This window comes from Dermochelys coriacea, chromosome 6 (genome assembly GCF_009764565.3).
Source record: "Dermochelys coriacea isolate rDerCor1 chromosome 6, rDerCor1.pri.v4, whole genome shotgun sequence".
NCBI lineage: Eukaryota > Metazoa > Chordata > Testudines > Dermochelyidae > Dermochelys > Dermochelys coriacea.
Window position 1 is genome coordinate 63,222,627 of NC_050073.1, and position 21,420 is coordinate 63,244,046.

General features: G+C 47.2%; 1 protein-coding gene across 2 annotated transcripts in view; it reads left to right on the forward strand.

Moving 5' to 3' along the window:
- The window catches only part of PAPLN (papilin, proteoglycan like sulfated glycoprotein), a 65,999-nt gene extending 46,293 nt beyond the window's left edge, over positions 1 to 19,706 (forward strand). For both annotated transcript variants that reach the window (XM_038404413.2, XM_038404415.2), the window contains 15 exons: positions 440 to 616; positions 1,798 to 1,954; positions 3,227 to 3,313; positions 4,399 to 4,669; positions 4,802 to 4,919; positions 6,071 to 6,197; positions 7,579 to 8,293; positions 9,470 to 9,607; positions 10,521 to 10,645; positions 13,781 to 13,895; positions 15,502 to 15,639; positions 16,365 to 16,492; positions 17,013 to 17,121; positions 18,433 to 18,608; positions 19,463 to 19,706. In XM_038404413.2, coding sequence (XP_038260341.1) covers positions 440 to 616; positions 1,798 to 1,954; positions 3,227 to 3,313; positions 4,399 to 4,669; positions 4,802 to 4,919; positions 6,071 to 6,197; positions 7,579 to 8,293; positions 9,470 to 9,607; positions 10,521 to 10,645; positions 13,781 to 13,895; positions 15,502 to 15,639; positions 16,365 to 16,492; positions 17,013 to 17,121; positions 18,433 to 18,608; positions 19,463 to 19,623 — 2,742 coding nt within the window. In that variant the 3' untranslated portion in view covers positions 19,624 to 19,706. The remainder of the gene's footprint in view (positions 1 to 439; positions 617 to 1,797; positions 1,955 to 3,226; positions 3,314 to 4,398; positions 4,670 to 4,801; positions 4,920 to 6,070; positions 6,198 to 7,578; positions 8,294 to 9,469; positions 9,608 to 10,520; positions 10,646 to 13,780; positions 13,896 to 15,501; positions 15,640 to 16,364; positions 16,493 to 17,012; positions 17,122 to 18,432; positions 18,609 to 19,462) is intronic.
- The last annotated feature ends 1,714 nt before the right edge of the window (positions 19,707 to 21,420 follow it).

Here is a 21,420-nt window from a genome sequence, read left to right on the forward strand (position 1 = left end):
ATGGCTCGCCATACAATTTCTATTCCCACATGTGGGCCAAAAAAAGTTTGCCTACCCCTGCACTAACATCATAACCTGTAGCTCGTGTGTATCACTTTGCATCAGTAGATCTCAAAGCACTTTACAAAGAGGGTCATATCCTCATCAGAGGGGAAACTGAGAGGTGAAGTGACTTGCCCAAGTCACCTAGCAAGCTAGTCGCAGAGTCGGGAATAGAACCAAAGTCACAGGCCAGGGTCCTGTCCATCAGGGTACTCTGCTTCCTATACAGCCGAAGAATGATGGCACCCCAGTAATATATGCGTTAGGCTGCTTCTCCAGTGGTGGTTCATACTGTACGTTTTCAAAGCTGACATCTATTCTGAAATTGGGGAGCAGAGCCAGGAAACTCAGAGGTACCCAGCTGCATTCCCTGTAATAATCAGGCCCCTTCTTGCAGTGCTCAGCCAGCTGTGGAGAGGGCGTTCAGACCCGGGCTGTCACCTGCAGAAACGAGTTGGGATCTCAAACTCGAGACTTTGCCTGCCTGACAGAGCCTAAACCACTCCTCAGACAGCCCTGCAGCAAGGAGAATTGCATCCAAAAAATTGGTTGGCACATTGGAGTCTGGGGTCTGGTGAGTGTCATACCCTCATGGTGCTCGCTTCATCAGTTAACTTGTACTCATGCGGTGTTTCTCACATATTGCGCTGTGATTAAATCAGTCCACATGTTGGTTGTTGAGGCCAGGAGCACGTACTTCTTCGTTATCAGCTCCATGGCTTACTGTCACAGCTTGTGTCTTCTCCAAAAACAAGCCCTCCGGGGGGATTAACATTTCAGTGACTGTGGCAGCATGCAGCTGATACACTGAAACAATCCACTCCTGTTGCTTCGTTATTCCCATTTCTGTGACACCATTATCCACATCACAGCTACCCATTTGAATGTGACAGATGGAGTATGAGAGAGGCTCCATCTCTATTTTGCTGGTCATCATGTTTGGTGAATTGAAGTATGTTTCTGAAAGGGTTCAGGGTATCCCAGTTTAGACAGAGGGTCGCCTGCCTTTAGGTAGAGGGCCAAACTGTGTTTAGCCTGACTTGTGGTCAGGATCAGCACCAAAGCTAGTAGGCAATTTCCCAAACTCAATTTTGCCCCATCTGTGCCAGCTGAGTTAGCCTGAACTGACTTAAAAGATGCTAAGCACGGTTCCTGGCACCATGTAGATGGAGCCTTAACAAGACTAGGTGAGCCCTTATGCCTTAATCTGGTTCTGTCTGGTGCATAGGATTCCAACAAAATGAGGGAACGAGCGCTTGGTTTGGGTGTCTAATTTTGAAAATGATGTCCTCTATTTGATTAAAGGCAAGAAGTGTCTTGCTGGGCCAGATGTGTTACACAGATACTTAATCCCTATTCCCCGACTTCCTTGCCTTCATTCCTGGCTGCTGCCAATCCGTCCCTGCCACCCCCACCTTACTTCCTAGCAAGGGTGGCAATGCCAGTCAGCTATGCTACCAGAACCATCAAACCTGGTTGCTCCATTGTCAGCCCCATTGAAATTTGGTACCTGGCCGCAGAGAAGGGGGACGTTAGGACTCTGCCTACCAGGTCCGTTGGACCCCAGTAACAGACAAATTGTTCCTAGTCATGTTCAACACTTCAGGGTTGGTCACACCGTCATTCAGCAGGCTGCCATGGGCTATGCTTTGGCATGTTTTGCCAGCAGCTAACCATGTTCCTGGTCACCATGCCAGGCTTGTGGGGTTACTGTATTCTATCTCCCTGCTCTCTCATCTCATCTTTCTGCCCAAGTGTTCGAAGAGCTGTGACTCAGGCATCCGAAAACGCCAGGTCATCTGTGCTGATGGCGATTCCAAATTCTACCCCCCTGAGACGTGCAAGGCCAGCCAGCCGCAGACCCCAGCTGTGCTGGGAAGCTGCAACACTCAGCCCTGCTATCTGCCGCAGCGTAAGTGACATTACTAGACCTCTGGATTTTCCTAGGATGTTCCTGTTTTTTAATAAAAATTCCCAGTATCTCATGCCAGCAGGGCTGATTGTTTCAAGGCCTCCACCCCTTGCCTGCCCATTTGTGCAACTTTCATAGAGCAGTTAGTTTGCTCCATCTTCCCACGGTGCCTGGAATGGGTTTCCTGCTACCTGGGTTGTCTGAAACATGTTACTCAGGCATGTGAGCAACACCAGTGCCTGCCCCTTTTGAGACTGATGCTTTTAATTCCTGTATTTCCCTTGCCTGTCTGCTGGCCTCTGTCCTTGGTGACACTGAGGATTGCATCAGGGACCACCAGAACTAAAAGTGTGAGTCTCTGCCACATGGGCATGGCTCTGTAGCTGGTGGCTGTAACAGTCTCATCCTCTGTGGATCAGGTATAGACAAGGGCACAGAACACACTGCCCAGGGTGTTGTTACAAACACTTGCTCTCCATACTTCTCCCTCCAGCCATATAGGGGAATCAAACCAAATGTACCAAAACCTGCCCTACTGGGTCTATCACCACAGAACTAGGGGCATTGCTTTGACGTTCCATGCAGTCCAAGCTGTCTATCAGCATGGATGCTCTGAGCAAACAAAATTCCTCATTGGCTTCAGGAGCTTTGAGGTCTCCTATTGGCTATATTAATGCTATGATTCCACCCTCAAAGCCATAGGACCCACTCCTGATTGGTTCATTTATCAAGTCTGTTTGGCTTCAAGCAACAGCAGCCTAACAATGGGCCCCAGAATTAATTACCTGAAGTCTCACATGACAAAGCAGACAGTGTTTCACCATTGCTAATAGTGCTAACTGTAGGCATCTTTGTTAATCCGTCTTACTGCCTCACAATCCCCTGCAGGGCAATTGATTTTTGGCACACGGTGAGAGATGTCCAGAGTTAGGATATTGCCCCTCCTGGCCTGAAAGCTAAAGGCTGCAGAGATGCTGCTGCCCACAGCTGTGTCATGACAGATCCACGATTTGACATGTCATCTGGTTGGCTAGGGTCTTTCCCTCCCTCCTCTGGCCTTATAGGAATGTGGCAGTGGAGTATGCAGGTTGACAGAGAATGATGCCAAGCTCCTCCCACACTGGGTCCCCCCAGGAGTTGGAATAATTTTGTGGACAATCTGAATATTTCTTCTCCTGTCCAATCCCATGGCACAGGTGAATACAGACACCTGTATTCACTGACTAGTCCAACCCACTGCCTATATTCTGTCATTTGTCCATCTCCTTGCAGAGGTTCCCAGTATGCAGGACACCACAGGCTATGACATCAGCCGAGAATACTTGCTGACCCGCTACTACCCAGACAGTGGCACTACAGGTTTGGAAGTCTTAAGTTTTCTTTTATGATGTCCTCTTCACTGTTTTCTTTATGTGGCTTCCATGGGCTGCCAGGAATTGTAGGGCAAGGAACAATTTTCAGATCCTTTTACATCTATATTGAGTTGTATCTAGATGTAAATTTAAAAAGGAATGTATATATGTGTGCATAAATCCTAGACTTTGATATGGGCAGCATTAGGCATAGGATAAATGGAGTGCCTCCTTGGCAGTCATGTCTAAGAGGTTGCCAGGAGAATAATAAGTTTACTATGGTCTCTTGCCAGCAGGCCAGTCCCAAACCTTTCTTCACCACCTGCAGACTTGCTCCCCATCTTATCTCTAGAAGAGTTCCCCTGTTTCCACTCAGTTGTGTGCTGCAGGCATCTTTAGGTTTCAAGTCTGACCCAGAATCTTGCATTGGCAGCTCCAGTGCCTTATTTTGAACCACTGCTGCAGCTGATACAAAAGATATTTGGGAACTAAAGACACCCAGAGAATCTGAGAGAACAGGGAACCCTCATTTGGGGGAGAAAGTGAAACAGGTGGGGGGCATCTCAGGTCTGTTACTGAGCTGGGTGGGTTGATAGAAGGGAGGGAGTAGCCAGCAAGTGTTTTGAGGTGAGTGATGCCATATTCAGTCTTTACAAAGGTCCTCATTCCTTTGAAGGCCAGTCCGTGTGTATTGAGAAACCTGCTAAACACTTGCCCTCAGTCACTTTATAATAGAAATATTTGAGGGGGAAAACTGCCCATATGATGTAGCTAACAGTGTTTCCTGGACTAGTAGGAGGACAGGAAGAATATTGTTAGAGACCATTTCTTAAGGGTAATAGGTCATCTGGTAGCACAGTAATCTTAAGAAACCAGAATTCATTGTGAATGGGAACCAAAGCTTCAGTCAGGAATTTCCCTGTGACTTTCTCCCAGGTGGAAAATGTACGTTAACAAGTCTGGCCTCAGAGTCAGACTAGTAGAGGACTTCTTTCATCTATCAATGTGCTTTGAACAGAGGCAGAGGAAACGGAGACTGGATTTTGATGCCCACCTGAAATGGCTGCATGCATTAAGGAATTTTCTTTTCAGTTTATAGCAATGAAAGAACAATCCAAGGTAGCTCCACACACCATCAGCTCCAGCCCAGTGAAGACCATAGCTCTAACTTCTTGCCTCTTCGTTGGGAATCCCACTCAAGCTCTCCAGGATCCCGGCAGTTCAGCTCCCATCAGGATATTGCCACAGGGACTGGCCTTCGGGACTGCAGCCAGAGCCCTCATGGCTGCTGCTCAGATGGCCACACTCCGGCTTCTGGCCCTTTTGGGCAAGGCTGCCCCTTCAGCACATGCCATCAGAGCAGGTTAGATGAAACAGTGGGGTTTGGCTGATGAAACCACCTTCTATGTCAGAGTTGATGTTTACAGACTGCCTTTGTTGGGTCAGGGTTCCAGATAAGGCAGATTTTGCTAAGCCCTTTGTCTTTTCCCTGCAGGTATGGATGCTGCCCTGATGAAATATCAGCTGCCCAGGGCCCCAACAATGTGGGTTGCACACAATATTACAGTGATGTTTATGTGAGCAGAAACAGGCCCGCTGCAGCCTCTCCAACGGTAAGTGCCAGAACTCTCTAGAACCTTTTACTAATAATATTGAGATCTGGTTGAAATAGCCCATTGTTTTGAGAGTTTGGCTCTGGCCCTGGAGACTGAGGTTTTTGGCTCTTGTTCTACTCTTTCTTTATGTCTCCTGACAATAACTCTGGGAAATTGATAGAGGGAGGATGCTAGATGCCCACAAAGCCAACATTCCTATCTGCTGCCGCTCAGTGAGCCCCACTGGAATTCCCTCGTGCAATGGGTCCGGATAGTGGTGCAGAAGCTGCAGCTTATGCTGCCAGGTTGACGAGTGGAGCACTCTGGTTTGGGGAAGAGACTCAATATTCCTTATTGTAGGACACTGAACCAAACTCCCTCTTTCAAGGCAACTGGAAATCAGCAGCACTGCAAGTGGAGAGGGAAGTATATGATTGTTCGGCCTGTGTTTGATGTAGGGTTCCTGCCATACTATGAGGCTAACTTGGATATGATTGTTTTTTTCTGAGAATGTAAGTTGATAGGGCTTTGCAGTGGGAGATGCTAGATTCCGGACCTGTGTTGAGTCAGTTTGGGCTAACAAGGTGGTTCGTGGTCCAGAACAGGTTAGCGGGGCATGCCAAAACGCAAACAGGGACAGATGGCTTAGGAGATATAGAGAGTTTCACACTTCGAAGTTGCCCATTTTAACCTAGCCTAGGTGAATAATGACTGAAATTCCATACCATTCAATTATCCGGTAGTCTATGTGACATGAGACCGTGATCTCCATCCCATTCCTTGTGGACAGGGGAAAATACCACCATCACCACTGGCAGTTCCCCTCTTCGCAGTCTCAACAGAGTAGCCAAGGACAGGAGTGGCCACAGAGAAAGAACTCCCTTCTTACCCCTAGAGTTGATTCCTTCAGGCACATTGGTGGGCAGCATAGGGAGGCTTGCACTGTATCTGTTCTGGAGATAAGCAGAGAATCTCTTGGCTCCAGGGCTGTCAGTCCAGCTCCCCCTGCTGGCATGACACTTACTCATAGAAAATCCAAAGTTGATAACGGCTCCTCGAGCTGCTAGACCAATCCAGTGGGCAAACTGTATGATTTCTCACATGTGTAGCAGCTGGTGCGGTAGCAGTAGCTGCCCAGTAACTTTTGGCTTTGCATTCCTTTCACTAAGGCAAGCCAAGCTTTGTCCCAGCAGCACCCTTCTGAGTGTCGAGGGTCTTTCTATGGCTGCTGCTATGACAACATTGCTTCAGCTTCAGGACCTCAAGGGGAAGGATGCCTCAACAGACCCAGCCAATGTAAGCGATGTTTTGGCTTCCTGCTTTAGAAATGTGCCTCCCCTGAAAGGAAAGTCCCACAGACAGTAGTAGAAAATGTGAAGCTTTGTATAGGGTTTTTCACCTATCCTGTAAAATGTAATAAAAAATACTCTGCCTGCAATAGGATTCTGTATGATGGTTGGAAAAAAACATTAGAGAAATTCCTATCAACCCCTATTAACTTTCTATAGAATCCTATCGATTTCATCTCTGTTGGAGTCTAGAGGACTTCCTCATAAGGGCCACTCTGCAGACCAGGACTCACTCATGCATCCCTGCTTGCATTGATCCCTGTCAGTTGGCTTGATCCATGACAAGCTAGGAATCATCCTATTATCAGTGGGCAATATCCTACCCCCCCAAACAATCCTATTGACCTCAGTATGGTTTCAGAGCTATAATTAGGGGTCGAACATGTCACTTAGGGCTTCAATTGAAGATTTGAAGCCACATCTCTGAGTAGGGGGCACTGCAGAGCGATGGTGCTCCAGGAGGAGCTCCAGGGAAATTGTTACTCGGTTTTGTTCCTTTAGCTCAGAGGAAGTGCCTTGTGCCCCATTCTAGGATAGAGCTGCTCAGTCCCCCAGGACATCAGCTGTACTTGGCAGAGTAGTATCAGGAGTGTGCTATTACATCACCTTCCCCAACCCCCTTCTCGAGCACAGGGACAGCCACTGGGAGCATTTCTGCCCAGCCATCCCCGGGAAGGGACAACTTCTCGCACACTCTTCCACACCCCTATAGTTGCCACTTGTAATCTGGGCCATAGCATCTGAAGCTGCTTCTCTGATGCATCCTAGCTCTAGGGAGTCAGAACAGTGCCTGTGAGCCAGCAGAAATCCCAAGGTTCATAGGGTCAGGGGATTACATTTACTCCTCTGTTCTAGCATGTGGGGGCCAGAGCACCTTGTGTTACCCTAGGTGGTGTGACCAGTTCTGGTTCCAAGCCTCAGGTGGATGACCTTGGAATGACACCTTCCCTCTCCAGTCCTATAGCAGGAACCCCAGAGCACAAGAATAACTCACAATAGTGTAACTGTGCTGGGCTATAAAACCTAAATGAACACCAGCAGCCCCTGGGAGGTAGGTGGTGTTATCTCCATTTTACACATAAGGAACTGAGACACAGAGAGGTGAGAGTGTCTTGCTCAAGGTTACCCCGGGAGTCAAGGACAGAGTTAGGAACAGAATCCCAATCTCCTAGCTGGGTGTTCTACTCATGAGATCATTCTCCTTCCACAGACATAAGCCTTGGGTAGCATGGTGATAAAGCTATCGGGGCTATGTGCTCAGTAGAAAGGGGACTCCAGGAGTCAACCCTCACAATCAGATCTTTTTCTTTTCTGCCGTTTGTTGGTAGCTTATCCTGTCAAGTGTCTTCTGCCCAGTGCCCAGGGCCCCTGTACAGACTGGACCACTCGCTGGTACTTTGTAACTGCTGTCGGAAAGTGCAACCGGTTCTGGTATGGTGGTTGCCATGGCAACACAAACAATTTTGCCTCAGAAGAGGAGTGCATGAGGGCCTGCCAAGGCTCCATGGGAACAAGCATTGTGGGGCACCAGCACAACAGGGGGACTTCGCACATCCACTCTGGCTCCCACCCACGAGAGGGAGAAGCCCAAGGTCAGCCGCAGCCATCTGCAAGAGGGACTGAGAGTCATAGCCAAGGAGGAGGAACACGAGGGTCCTTCCATGTTGTCCAACCTGAGCCTGATAGCCATACAGCATGGCAGGGCACAGGGCTGCACCACAGGGAGAATGGCTGGAGCAGGACCATGAATGTGGATATACTGCCAAAATCTTCACAGAGGAATGGCACATTGGTTAGCCAGCGCTGGGGCTCTCGTCACTCTTCAGCTCCTGGGGAAAGCAGGACAGACCAATCAAGCCAGCTGCATGGAAGGGGAGAAACAATGGTGTCTGGGCACTCGGAGAGGCAGCTAACTGTCAATGGGCAGGTGGTGCAGCATGAACATGAGCAGTGGCGGAGTTCCTCTGGAGCAGACACTCCTAGGGTGGATGGACTTGGGCATCAAACCTTGCCGGGTTCCACCTTGCAGCGAAGCTTGTACAGGTGATGCTTTTATACTATCTCACTGTGATACCAAAGCACCAAGTGCCATCTTCTACAGGGGGAAATGTTTTCCAATCCACAACTAACTCGCTCTCCTGAAATCTCCCACTACAGATTACTTACAATAGTGTCCCTGCGGAAAGCCAGCTGTCCATGCAATGGGGATGTCTAGTACCCATTTTACCTCTTCTGGGGCCCACTCCTGCACATCTTATACAGGCATTGATTTGAGTGGAAGTATTGGTTGTGTAAGGAATGCAGGATTTGGCCCTTAATCTCTGTCCTTTATATGTAGTGGGCACTTTACAGGGATCCTTGTTGGCCAGCTCTGGCTCCCATTTAAATCAACAGGAGTTGTGCTTACTTACACCAGGGTTAAATTTGGCCATGTGTGTGATTTCAAGACTTTATTTTGGCATGGTAGGGGAACAGAAACGGGGTTAATACTGGAGATGGATCCAGATCCAGCTGATGAACGCCCCACAAATCAAAGGCATTTGGATTTCAGGATTTGGTTCAATTGTAAGTCTAGAGAAAACACTAGCTTGGTGTCTTCAGGGACCTGGATTCAGATTTGATTTTGTTCTCCCAGACTAGGGTTTTAATGGTCTCTGCCTCTACCTCATCGATTGGCTTTCCACAGCATTTCAGCTTGTCAAGATCGGTCTTCTCCCCCACAAGAGAGGTCTAGCTCTGGATTGCCAAGTGCAGGCTCTCAAGCCTCTAGTCTCTAACAGAGCTATATATAACTGACCTCTGGGTTACTTAGCTCACTATTGTGTAGCTCCCATCCTGTCCTTAAGGGCTATCTTACAGGTATGTCTACACTGGAGCTAGAGGCGTGATTTCCAACTTGGGTAGACATACCTGCACTAGCTCTGGTTGAGCCAGTGTGCTAAAAATAGAAGAGTAGCCACATCAGTGAGCGGGCATAGCTGTCCAAGTAGGTACCTATGATTTCAGACAGGATCATACATGGGCGGCGAGTCCCTCCTGCCACTGTGGCTACGCTTCTCTGTTTAGCACTCACGCTCAATCAGAACTAACATGGGTATATCTAATGAAGCTGGAGATTATACCTCCAGCTTCAGTGTAGATATACCCGTACAGAAACCAGAGACAGGGTGGGGGAGCAGAGATGGACACAGGGAGTGAAATCATCTCTATCTCTGTCAGAGTCATCCTGGAAGGAGCCGAGTCCTCTGTAGTGGAGGCAGCCTTGGGACAGAACATTCATCTTCTCTGCAAGGCAGGTTCTTCTCCCTTCCCCAGAATTGAATGGCAGAAAGATGGGAAGCCACTATCATCTGACAGGTAAATCTGGTCCCATGTTGCAATTCCTGTTCTGACATCACCATCTCTCCCCTCCTCCGTTAGTTTGCAGAATCTTTTTTCTAGGACATTCTCAAAAAACAAACTACAAAGAAAATAATGTGGTAAACTGGAAAATCCCCTCCTAACTGAACCCTGCTACTAAGTGATACCAGAAAGGCCTAGGCATAGCAATAACAAATAGGCTGTTAATTGTTCGATGTGGTGCAGCTGAACACTTATGTATTATCAGGTAGAAAAGGATTATCACTTCACCAACTTTCAGCAACAACACCCAATTCACAAGTGGTTACACAAGTGAGTTTTGAGTGCGAAGCCCTTTTCAGTGTTGTCGGAAGATGGTAGAGTTGCCCAGTAAGTGCATTAATAGCCAACCATGTATACCTTGGGGAGCCTTAATGCTATCTGACTGCGGCTTATCCCATTTAAAATTTAACCTTTGAGAGAAACACTTCTTAAATCTCAGCTTTACAGGGTTTTCTAGGAGGTCTCTTGTCGCAGTGTGTTGCCCAGAAGTCACTTTCTATTGTAAAAACTAAGGTGGGAATATTGAACAGTTCCCAGTCTTGTTTTACACTGGAGGGCCACACACTATGGCTGAAAGAGCAGCTTGGGACTTCAGGGGAGGGGACAATTTAGAACAGTCACTGTGTCTCTTCCCTCCCCTTTGTTTCCCCATCTCAGTTTCCTCTCTTGACCGCTGTCTCCCCTCCTCTCACCCATTCAATAACCTGGGGAGTTTTGTATTCCAGTGATGAGGACCCAGCCATTCACCACAGGGAGGTCATTGCAGCTGTGACATAAGCAGGCCCAATTGGCCCATCAGAATGTGGCTTTGGACAATCCGCACCCACAGCCAGGTTCTCATACGTAACTGTATGTGTTCCATCTGTAGGCATGCCTACCAGTCTGACAGTTCCTTAGTGATCAGCCGTGTCAGGGCTGAGGATGCTGGGATGTACACATGCATAACTTCCAATGGGAAGATGGAGAGCCGACACATTCAGCTAAGGATCAAAGGTAACTCATTATCTTCCATTTAAAACCAGGACATTAATTCTTCTCTGTCTCTTTTTAAGAGGATTAGTAACAGGAACAATTAAAGTCAGTTGCAGAGGCAACTTGTAATGGAACTTCTTTGAGTAGACACAGCTGTGTATTCTGCTTAGGTATGTGCATGCCCAGTGCACTGGCATTGGAGAACTTTGCCTAGCAATACTCATAGGAACTGCACTCACACCCTGATGCCTTAGCCCCACCTCTGGCCATATAAGGGCAGCATCACCCCAGCCCCCTCAGTTTCTTCTGATGACCCGTGGCTAGAATTGGAGCTCCATCATCACTTGATAAATTACCTGTTCCGTTCATTCCCTCTGAAGCACCTGGCATTGGCCACTGTCGGAAGACAGGATACTAGGCTAAATGGACCATTGGTCTGACCCAGTATGGCTGTTCTTATGTGGTGTTTTTCACCTCGCACTCTTGGTCTCGGTCTGAGAGACTTTTTCTTGTATGTAGTAGTTCGTAATAACTGAAGTAACACTTTAGAGTAATAATAATTGGAGTAGTTGGCTGCCCTCACCAGGGTTCAAGCATTGTCCATCATGTGGGAGGGCCATTTTACAGATGATTTGAAAGCAGATCAGGACTTCCTGAGGCGTGTGGCCACTACCCTAGGTATCCAGGCAGAATTCCTGAAGGAGAATACAGTACAAGCTGCTGGATATTCTCCAGTCATCAGCTCCAGGGAGAGTCAGCATCCCAATAAATGAGGCTCTTCTGAAGCCTGCAAAGGCATTCTGTTGCCTCCCACAGTGAAGCATTTGGAGAAGCAGGACTTCATTCCCATGCAAGATTCTAAGGGTTTCCACTCCCACCTGGTTCCTAACTCTCTGGTGGTAACTGAAGCAAATGACAGGGCATGGTAGGGGAGGTTTAAGTCTACCTCTAAGAACAAAGAGTCCAAGAGGATGGACTAATAGGAGGAAGGAAGATTTATCTCCCCTCTTCCCTGCAAACGCATATCGCAAAGTAGCAGGTGTTGCTCTCTAAATATGACTTTGTCAATTGGGTGGCTGTCTGTGTTCAAGGACAAGTTGCCAGAATCCTCTAGGGAAGAGTTTATGGTACTCATTGTGGAAGGCCGTATAGTGGCCAAGACCTCATTGCAGTCAGCTCTGGACGTGGTAGATGCTATGGTCAGAATTATGGCATCAGCTGTGACTACGAGGGCCTCATGGCTGCAGAATTTAGTCATTGAGCCTGATGTGCAGCAGATTGTTGAGGAATTACCATTTGATAGATGGGTTTTGTTTTCAGAAAAAAAAAATGACAAAACCCTGCACTCTTTTTAAGGCTCCTCAGCTACTTTACCATGCTTTGGGACTTTGTACTCTTGCCATGAAGAGTAACCCTGCAGCCACACTCTAAATTTTTATCCAAAGTGATTTCCCAGTTTCATTTGAAACAAGCTATATACTTACCAGTGTTCATCCCTAGCCACGTTCCACCCCAGAGGAACAACATCTTCACATGCTGGGTGCCAGGCGATGTTTAGCTTTTTATCTGGATAGGACCAAAGCTTTCTGCTCCTCATCTCATTTGTTTGTGTCACATGCAGACCACATGAAGGGTCAAGTAGTCTCTTCACAAACAGTCTTGAGGTATATAACTTCCTGTAACATGACAGCATGCAAAGTAGCCCAAGCTACACCACCTCAAAGGTTGCAAGCTCATTCCATGAGAGCCCAGGCAACATCGACAGCATTCCTAAGTGCCATTCCAAGATTGGGCAGGGCTGCCACTTGATCCTCTGTACAAACCGCTTTGGCATTACTGCTGTACCCAGATCAGATGCAAACGTTGGGAAAGCAATTTTGCAGTCCTTGTGTAAACAGACTCCAAGCCCCACCTCCTACAAGTACTGCTTGCAACTCACCTGAGTAGACTGCACAGCTGTATCTGTTCCAAGAAGAAACAAAATGGTTAACTACCTGTAACTCTTTTTCTTGGTGATGTGAAGCAGACATGTATTGTATGCCCCAACCTTTGTTGTCTCTGCATCGGAGTCTGTACTTCTGATGTTTGGTGCAAAAGAACAGAGGGGGTTGGGAAGTGCTGGCCAGGGGAGGGGGTATGGCTGCAAGGTGTGTGCCCCACCCTGACAAGTACTACTAGGCAAAATTATCTGGCTCCAGCACACTGGGTGTGTGCACACACCTAATTAGAATACATGGCTATAACACCTCTATAAGAACAACACTTACAGGTAGGTAACAGTTTTTTTTCTCCACTGCAGTGTCTTGCTACCTTCTTCCATGGCAGTGGCCACAGCCTGCTGAGTGCTAGCCATAATCCCAGCAATACGTTTCCTCAGTGCAGTGACTGCCGAGGGTTAGTCCTGATGCCAGCAGTGAGAAATGTTGCAGTGCCAATCATAACTGGAGCAGTGACTTGCCAATTGCCAGTCACAGCTCCAGTAGGACAAGCTGCCTCAATATATTTTCATCCTGGAGTGCCATCTTCTCTCCTCTAACACTGTACTGGGTGCAGAGAGGGCTCTAAAAAGGGGAATCCTGCAGGCCTTGGTCTGAAATCACTGCCATGGCTGCCCGTCCTACACCACATCATGTTATGTGCTCTGCTGGGACAGACAGCTCCACTTTGACTCTTGGTGCCCTGTGGGAGATGTTGGAGTTTTGCCCAGAATGGGCCTCCTGGATAATAAACTATTTATTATGCTTTTTTTAAAAAAGTCATTTTTTTATAATGCACATCTTAATAAAAGAAGGCTAAGCAGCCTCCCCTCACCTCTCCAGAGTGTGCCCTCATGCCTCTGCAGGGGGATGGGAAACATCCGGCTTCTCTCTGCCATTCTTTTGTGGTAATGGCAAAAGGCTTCCCTACCTAAGAGATACTGCTGCAGGCCCATTGATGGAGGAAAGGAAGGAGTCTAATATCCACTGCCTGCATGGCTGTAGCTCCCATTAATAGGAATCGCAGGCTTATAGCACTCATCAATCAGAGAACAGATGCTGCAAGGTCTTGGCTCCAGTTCAGCAGCTGCTTTAACTCTCCCAAGTTCACACCACCTCTGCACAAGAGGTCATGGGGGATGGATTGTATTATTCACATACAGCATTTTATTTTGAATAGAGGGTATTAGAGGTCGGCTCCTTCATGGTCTGAATCACCAACACAGAGATCTCACCAGAGGAGTTAATACTGTACAGTCATCTGGTTCCTCTGTACACCAGCCACTCATGTACAGGTAAGGCCAGCAACCGTCATCTGGCATGCCCAAGTGACATCCACCTGGTATCCATGTGGGGAAGATCAGGGTGAGAGGTGCCCTCTTGCTTTGGGGGGCGATTGGAGGTGGTGGTGGTTGGGAGTGTTGGCTGAGTGGAAATGGAGTTTAGCAAAGGTCCCAGCCCCACTACTATGAGAGCAACAAACTGTCTTTACCTCAGAGTTCCATTTATAACAACCATGTTCCTGGCTGAGCAGTACCTGGTGCCTGGCAGTAGAGAAGGGTTTAAATGACAGAAGAACACGGTGGCTGTGCTGGCTAGCAACTGAATTCATTGCCATCAGGAAAGAAAACAAAACAGGACTATTTTAAACAAGCACAAACCAGACCCATTGAATAAAATGAATAAAAAAATAGCCCAGCACTATAGCTCCAACACAGCCCCACTCGTCTAGAGTCTTGTAAAAACAGTCTTGTGAGCCTTTTAGTCCTGCCTGGTTCCCAATGGCTGGGCTGGGCGTTAGGCAAGAACAGCTGCTTACATGGTACTTGGATACTTCTGGGTCCTGCTGTAAATAGAGAAGGGGGAAAACTTTTTATTCACCTTAACCACACAATTTTGGTGGCTCAGATAAAATGGGACCAGGACCTGAGCCTTCCCTACTTTCAAGTTTGCAGATCCAAACCCCCCAGTCACTGAGGGCTTCCAAAACCCTCAGCCCAACTCTTCCTGCAAGCAGGAGACAGAAGGTGAAGGTGTTAAACTTTTCTGAAGCTCAAGAAGGATTTGGTTTTAATTTTGAGTAAAGGATGGGAGTTGGTATTTTCCCTTTACTCTAGCCTAGTTTGTCCATCCCAAAGGAATAAAACAGGGCTGATTTAGTCCCCTCTGAAAGGATGTTTGTCTGCATCACCTGATCTTTATGCGGACTGAAGAGGCAAATATGTTACTGTTAGGGTGACCAGATGTCCCAATTTTATAGGGACAGTTCCAATTTTGGGGGCTTTTTCTTATGTAGGTACCTATTACCCCCCACCCCCATCCCAATTTTTCACACTTGCCCTCTGGTCACCCTAGTTACTGTCACAGGACACCAGACAGTACAGCAGGTAGGGCTTTATGCAGACATTCCCTGGGGGATGAGGTTCTATGGCTGGTGCTATGTAGAGCTGGTGATCAGTGTAATAATTATTCTTGCCTGCCTTTAAACCTATGAATGTATTCAGTTGTGTGTGACAGGCAGGCACTTACAGGTGAAGCTCGTTTAGTTCCCTGATCATCAGTGCCTAACATCACTCAAAGTGAGCTCCTGATATTTTCTAGGCCAACAGCCAAAGGAATGCTTAGGAGGATGTGTATGTAGGTCTGCAGTCTCCAAAGCTTTAATGAGGAGACAATGCATTTCAGCAAGTCACACTCAGCTGGCTCCTGGTTAAACTGAGGCTATTTTTTCCAGAAGGGGAGAGGGTTGGGAGCATCAAGATTCTGAGGGGAATGCAGAGGTCCTCATTCCCTCCCCAGGGGGAGGAACAAAGCAGTGATGCAACAAAGCTGGATTGATTTGCAAATGCTGAACTAGGAAGTTGCTGTAACTCTCTGTGCTTGTGGGGGTCTGTATTGCAGATTAATAATGGATAAGAATGAGCCTTCGGTGGTGGATGCCAACATTGGGGAGCAAGTCAGACTGCCCTGTGGAGTAGAAGCCTCACCTGCTTTAACCATCGAATGGCAGAAGGACGGGCACCCTGTCTCCTCTTCCAGGTGAGTTCATACGGCTGTGTTGGCATGTGCAAGGGCTACCTGTGATCACAACGCTGGGGCTCCTGGCGCATAATGCATTCTCTACCTGAGAGAATCAAGGCCCTAATGATGGAGGCAGGCCTTGCACTGGTTTATAACGATTATTCTATCCCATCAGGGAATAGAAACAATACCATGTGATTTTAGGTGGCATGGCCCACAGTTTAGGCTGTGAACATCATTTTCAAGTGAACAGATGTGGTGAATAATTCACCAGTGAGCCAGAGGCTGAAATTTGTTCAGATGCAAGATTGCCACATGTTGTCATTCGATCAACCCAATTAATTTAAAAAAAAAAAAATCACTTTCTGTGGAGAATTCACAGAGAAAGGGGATAAATTCACCTGGTAGGTACAAGGTATAAGAACATTTAAGGGGAACTTCAAGAGTTACTGGGGTCACCTTGTACTAGCTTTCCCCTAGAGGATGGATCTGAGCATTCTCTGAAGATCACACCACTAGGATCTATTTTTGTGGAATGGCTGAGGGATGTGGTGGCACAGTTCCCCTTATGCTAAGGGGTGGCGTAGCCCACTTAAATCTGTGTTGCTGCTGAATGTTTGCCCAGAGGGTGTTAGCAGAAACATTGCTTAAGACCTCATGTGCAGCACTGCTCCTACCACCATGACTGCGCTCTCCCTCTCCCTTTCCTGACGCTCAGGGGAATTTGTGGCTTTTGTCCCCAGGCACAGGCAGCAGTCAGATGGTGCCCTGGTGATCAGTCATGTTGGCTCTGAAGATGCTGGCTTCTTCACCTGCATCGCTTCGAACGGCCGTGACCAGGAACAACGGCAGATCCAACTTCGGACTCTAGGTAACAAGAGGAGGAAAAGGCCCCACTGTATTTTTAGATTATTAAAAGAAGGGAGTGGGAAAGAGTGTAGAGTGCCCCAGCTGAAGTCATGGATTTGGCCTCTATAGACCCTACTGTGTGTTACAGTCAGGTCACATTCAGGACTAAGCTAGGAGAAAGGGGTAGTTATATCCATTGGGGAAGCAGTAAATATAAAGTCCATATGTGACTAGAATAGCTGCAGCATGTAATTATGCTGCTGCTGACTGTAGGTTGACAACTGTACCATAGTGGTTCATTGAAAGGATATTAATGTGGACAAGATTTCAGCAGGGCTGCAGAAGAGAAATCAAGGGGATTCCTCTTCTCTACCCCCCCGTCCCACATGCTAGGGCCCAGCTGGGAGCTCAGGAGCCTATCCAACTGTTGGTTGAGTATTTAGAGCCACCGTGGAAAGACTTTTCTTATGAAGGAATGGTCCTCACCATCAGTGGCAGGATAGAAGGTTCTTCCTGCTATTGATGATCTCCCCTCTGTCCAGGAGAGCTGAGGATCATGGGCCTGCTGCCAAGCCTCACTGTGTCGGAGGGAGAGAATGCCCAGCTCCAGTGCATGGCGACAGGCAACAATGTGAACATCAGATGGTCAAGGTGAGCAGTACAATCCTTGGTAACAGCATTTCCTGTCCCTCTTTCCTCCCTGAATGGTGTCATTTATCTCCCACTCTAGGCATGGTGCAGAACCTGCATGAAATATTAACACAGGGCAGCCAACCAGGCTCTGAGCCTCCTGCAGTATCTCAACCCCCCTGATTAATCCTACTCTTCCCCAGCAAAAGCGGGGAAGGACAGGTACATCCTGCACCACATCCGGGCTCTGGTGAGCCATGGAAGAAAGCAGATTCTAGAGCTAAGAACCCCTTGCAGAGAAGTTCAGGTCCTGGCTAGACTGGAAGATGCTATGATGGATAATAGTGATATTTACCTCAGCAAAAAGTAGAGGCTGAAGAATTGAGAGAGCTTTTGTCAGACACTTTAATGCCAGGGAATTCCCCTAGCTCCCCTGGAAGGAGCCATTCTGCGCCCCATCTTCCTCCATTTGTGCCCATCCCCGCCAGTTATGGACAGGGAAGAATTAAGATCAATTACAATGGGAAAAACATCCCCCCCCCTTTTTTTGGCTACTTTACAAGGTGTATTTGATAAAATAAATTTGTGTATTTTTTCTGCTTAAAAACCAATATCATTGTGCTGGTGTTCTTGGTGGAGGACCCAGAGAAGTGGCTTGGGAATGGTCTTGACCCTTAATTGAAGGGGCAGGACTGTTGAATCTATAAAAGATTTTCTTCCATGAGCGTTAGGTATTTGAATTTACAAAACAAGAAACAAAAAGTGTTAAAAACTCACCCTTTTCAGTGAATCAGGTTTCATTTCTTTTGTAACAGAGTTCATAACTTACTATTCTCCAGTCCTGTATAGCGTACTCCAGGAGAAACAGATTAGCCAATATCTGACTTTCTACTGTTAAAAAGCGAACATGCAAGCCATCTTGAAGGAGGAAGAAAAAGGGGCCAATCCCCCATTCTTTCACCCCCTTTATTGGCCACATGCCTGGGTCTCATGGTCAGAAGGGGCCTGGAGGAGTACGAGATAGCGAGCAGCAGGTAGCACAGCTGATCACTGCTAGCCAACCACTCAATGCCATTTGATACTGGAGAGAAGCCATGGTTTTACAGAGCATGCTGCTGTCTCTTCCCCCCTTTGGTGGATTCAGGCTTTAAATACACCTGTAATTATAGGGCCCCTGGCATGGCAGAAGTGTGTTCTTCTTTTGAAAGTAAATCAAGGTAGAGACAGGGATTCTGTCATTCACCTGAAAAATTAGTCAGTTCAAGTGCCAAAGGAAGCTTAGGCCCTCAAACTCTGATCATAGTAACTAGCAAAATGGGCTTTCCACTACAGGAATGGAGTTCCAATGCGAGCAGATGGTCACCACATCCACCTGTCACAGGACGGAAGCCTGATTATAAACAATGCTCAGGCTGGTGATGAGGGATCTTACACATGCAATGCCTACAGGGGCAGCAACTCTGTCAGTGCCAGCACCAAGGTGAAAGTGATCAAGAGCAGGCCTGAAGGTGAGCAAGACCAGTTCTTCCCCTCTTCTCCCCCCAAACATCACCTGGATTCATTAATACATTGTTCTACTTCTAGGCCTGTTTTACATTTACTTTGAAAGAGACTGATTAGAACAGTTTGGGTACCCTAGAAAAAGCTATTTGTTTGCTTGCCTTTGCAGCCCTCCGATCAGGGTTCTGTGCCTGCCCATCACCCACCTCTCCTTCCCCTAATTGCCCTCACAAGGGGGGCAGCAGGACTGTGGGTCCTGTTCCAAACTCTGCCCCCAGTTTATGTAACACTGAACTCAGGTCAGACCTGAGCATCAGTTCCCCCAGCTGTGAAACAAGGATGATTAACTTCAGGAGGGAGCTGGGAGGCTTAAATCATTAATGCCAAAATGTTCAACTTGGGCAACCAGAAGTTGGCTCCTAAATCTATATTCAGGCACCTATAAATGACATTCCTGATTTTCAGGAGGTGCTGAGCACCCACAACTCCCTGTGCATGTGGTGGGAGCTGCAGGTGCTCAGCAAACCAGGCTACCTACTTTGCTATCTAACTTTGGATTTCTAGAGCCCAACTGAACAGTTTGGGAAGGTAGCAAAGACTTGTTTACACAGTCAGCATGGGACAGGCAGGAATGTGCTCTCTCCTAGGTGCTGATGGTGTTTAAAGACTAATAAAATCCTGACTCGAGGTCCTGGCAGATCAACTGAATTTTGACTAATTATGCATTTAGAAATATAAATGTTTGTCAGAAATTGTGCCACTACAATTACTTCCTTTACTGTGCAGCACTTAACAGGCACTGATGCCTTCTCCCTCCCCCATTTAACTTGTCATTCTCCTCCTGCCATTTGTTTTGCTGCAGCTGTGGACCTGACCACCGAGTGTGTTGACCAGCCCCATCTTGCCAACTGTGATCTGATCATACAGGCCCAGCTCTGCACTAATGAGTATTACTCCAGCTTCTGCTGTGCCAGCTGTTCTCAGTACCAACCCCAGGACAACCCTTCTCACCAACAGGGATGAGAATCAGCTCTAGCCCAGCTCCCAGGAGATGGCAGCCTAGGAAGATTACTGGACAGAAACAGGGACTTTGTCCTTTTTACTCCCAAAATGCACTCTAGGAGCCTTGTTCTGCTCATCACTCAGGTGGGCTGTTTTGCCAATATATGAATGCTACTCAGTGCCATTGTTCAGAGGCAGCAGAAGCTCCACTGTCCTAAACACATCACAGCTCCTTGTTTTCACACACACTTTGCTATAAGAAACAGCATTTCTTCTGTGAATGAAGGCAGGTGCTAAGAACCAAAAGAATCCTGTTAAGCATCTCTGAAGTTACAGGCAGTGTGAAAGAGAGGGAGACACACACACTTCATGCAAGCAAGAGAAAGCTTTCCTAAAAAACAAAATCTGTGAGCCCCTTGGAGAAAGACCACCACCATCCACTAATACCCTGAACAGGGGGGTGGAAAGTTTCCATCTAAAAGCCTGTGGACATGGAAGGGGAATAGAACATATTGCATGTAAAGATGGTGTTTAATCCTCAGTGTTTCTCAAAGGCTATTTCTTTCATCCTAACACACTTTACAAACATAACTCTAGACACAGGTCATTTCAGCCTCCACTGAAACATGGCCAGTTTTGGGAAGAAACAGATATGCCCCTGTTGCTGTGAGCAGTTAAGAAATTTCAGGTGGGCCAAGTCCCTGTGCTTTAACCATCCCTGCACTTAGAAAAGCAGGATCCTGGTTTTTATAATTCATCCAACACCACAGTTCATGCTGGGGCTCAGCGCAAAGACTACTTTCTGCCAATGACTCATCAGTGTTTTAGAGCTCTATCCTTGCTTAACTGCCATGAGACTACATGTCCTTTAGGACTCCACCCTCTCAGAGCAGTGGAGGAAGACATTCCAGCTGTGTGGTACTACAGATAAGGAATTCCACATGCAGTGTAAATAGAACAGAAGCAGTCATCATTCTGTGACCAACAAAGGGTATGTATACACAGGACTGTGAAAGAAAACTGAGGTGCCTTGCTCAAGCCAAGACATGGTAACATCCCAGAACAATTATTGCCTCCTACACTAGTGTATTATGTATAAAGCTTCCCCTAGAGAGAATTACTTGTATATGGAGTACTAGCTCCTTGTTCCAGTGTGCCTGCTGTAACTTGAGTGAGCATAGTAGTGTAGCTGACCAACTATGTTCCAGCATGTGTAGAGGCCTAACCTACTCAGTTATTCAACCTTTGGTATTTCCCTCTTTGATTTGAGGCTGGGCCCTGAAGCACTGCTTTTCCCTCCCATCCCGCTGTCCCCACACTGTGTTGCTGAGTCCATTTTACTAGCCTAAAGCTGGATTTTGGTCAGTTCATGTGGGTTGTAGTGAATGTGTGCTAGGTACATGCTGAGGTCTAAACTAACCTAACAATCTGGTAGGAAAGTCTCTATTTTCTACTTTTCAACAAGGTTGAGCAAAATTTTATTGTAGTGTATCCCATCACCTTCTCTCCTCCCATGCAGGGTACTAAGCAAAATTAGCCATCCTTTCCTGTAACAAGACTTTCTTTGCTCCTGTTTAAGTTTGCATTCTCTTCCTAGCCTTGCTGTGACATTAGGCAAATCCCAACCTGCCTCAGTTTCTCTATTAGGGACACCACCTGCCACACAGGTGTGCTAAGCACTTTTCTGGTTGGTAGTCACCATGTGGAGAAATCTAAATTAGTGAAATTCAATTCCTAAATCTCTCAATATTAAGATTCCTCTCAGGGGCTGTGCATGTTCTCTACAGAGCACCAGCAGCAGGATGAGACCACCACTAG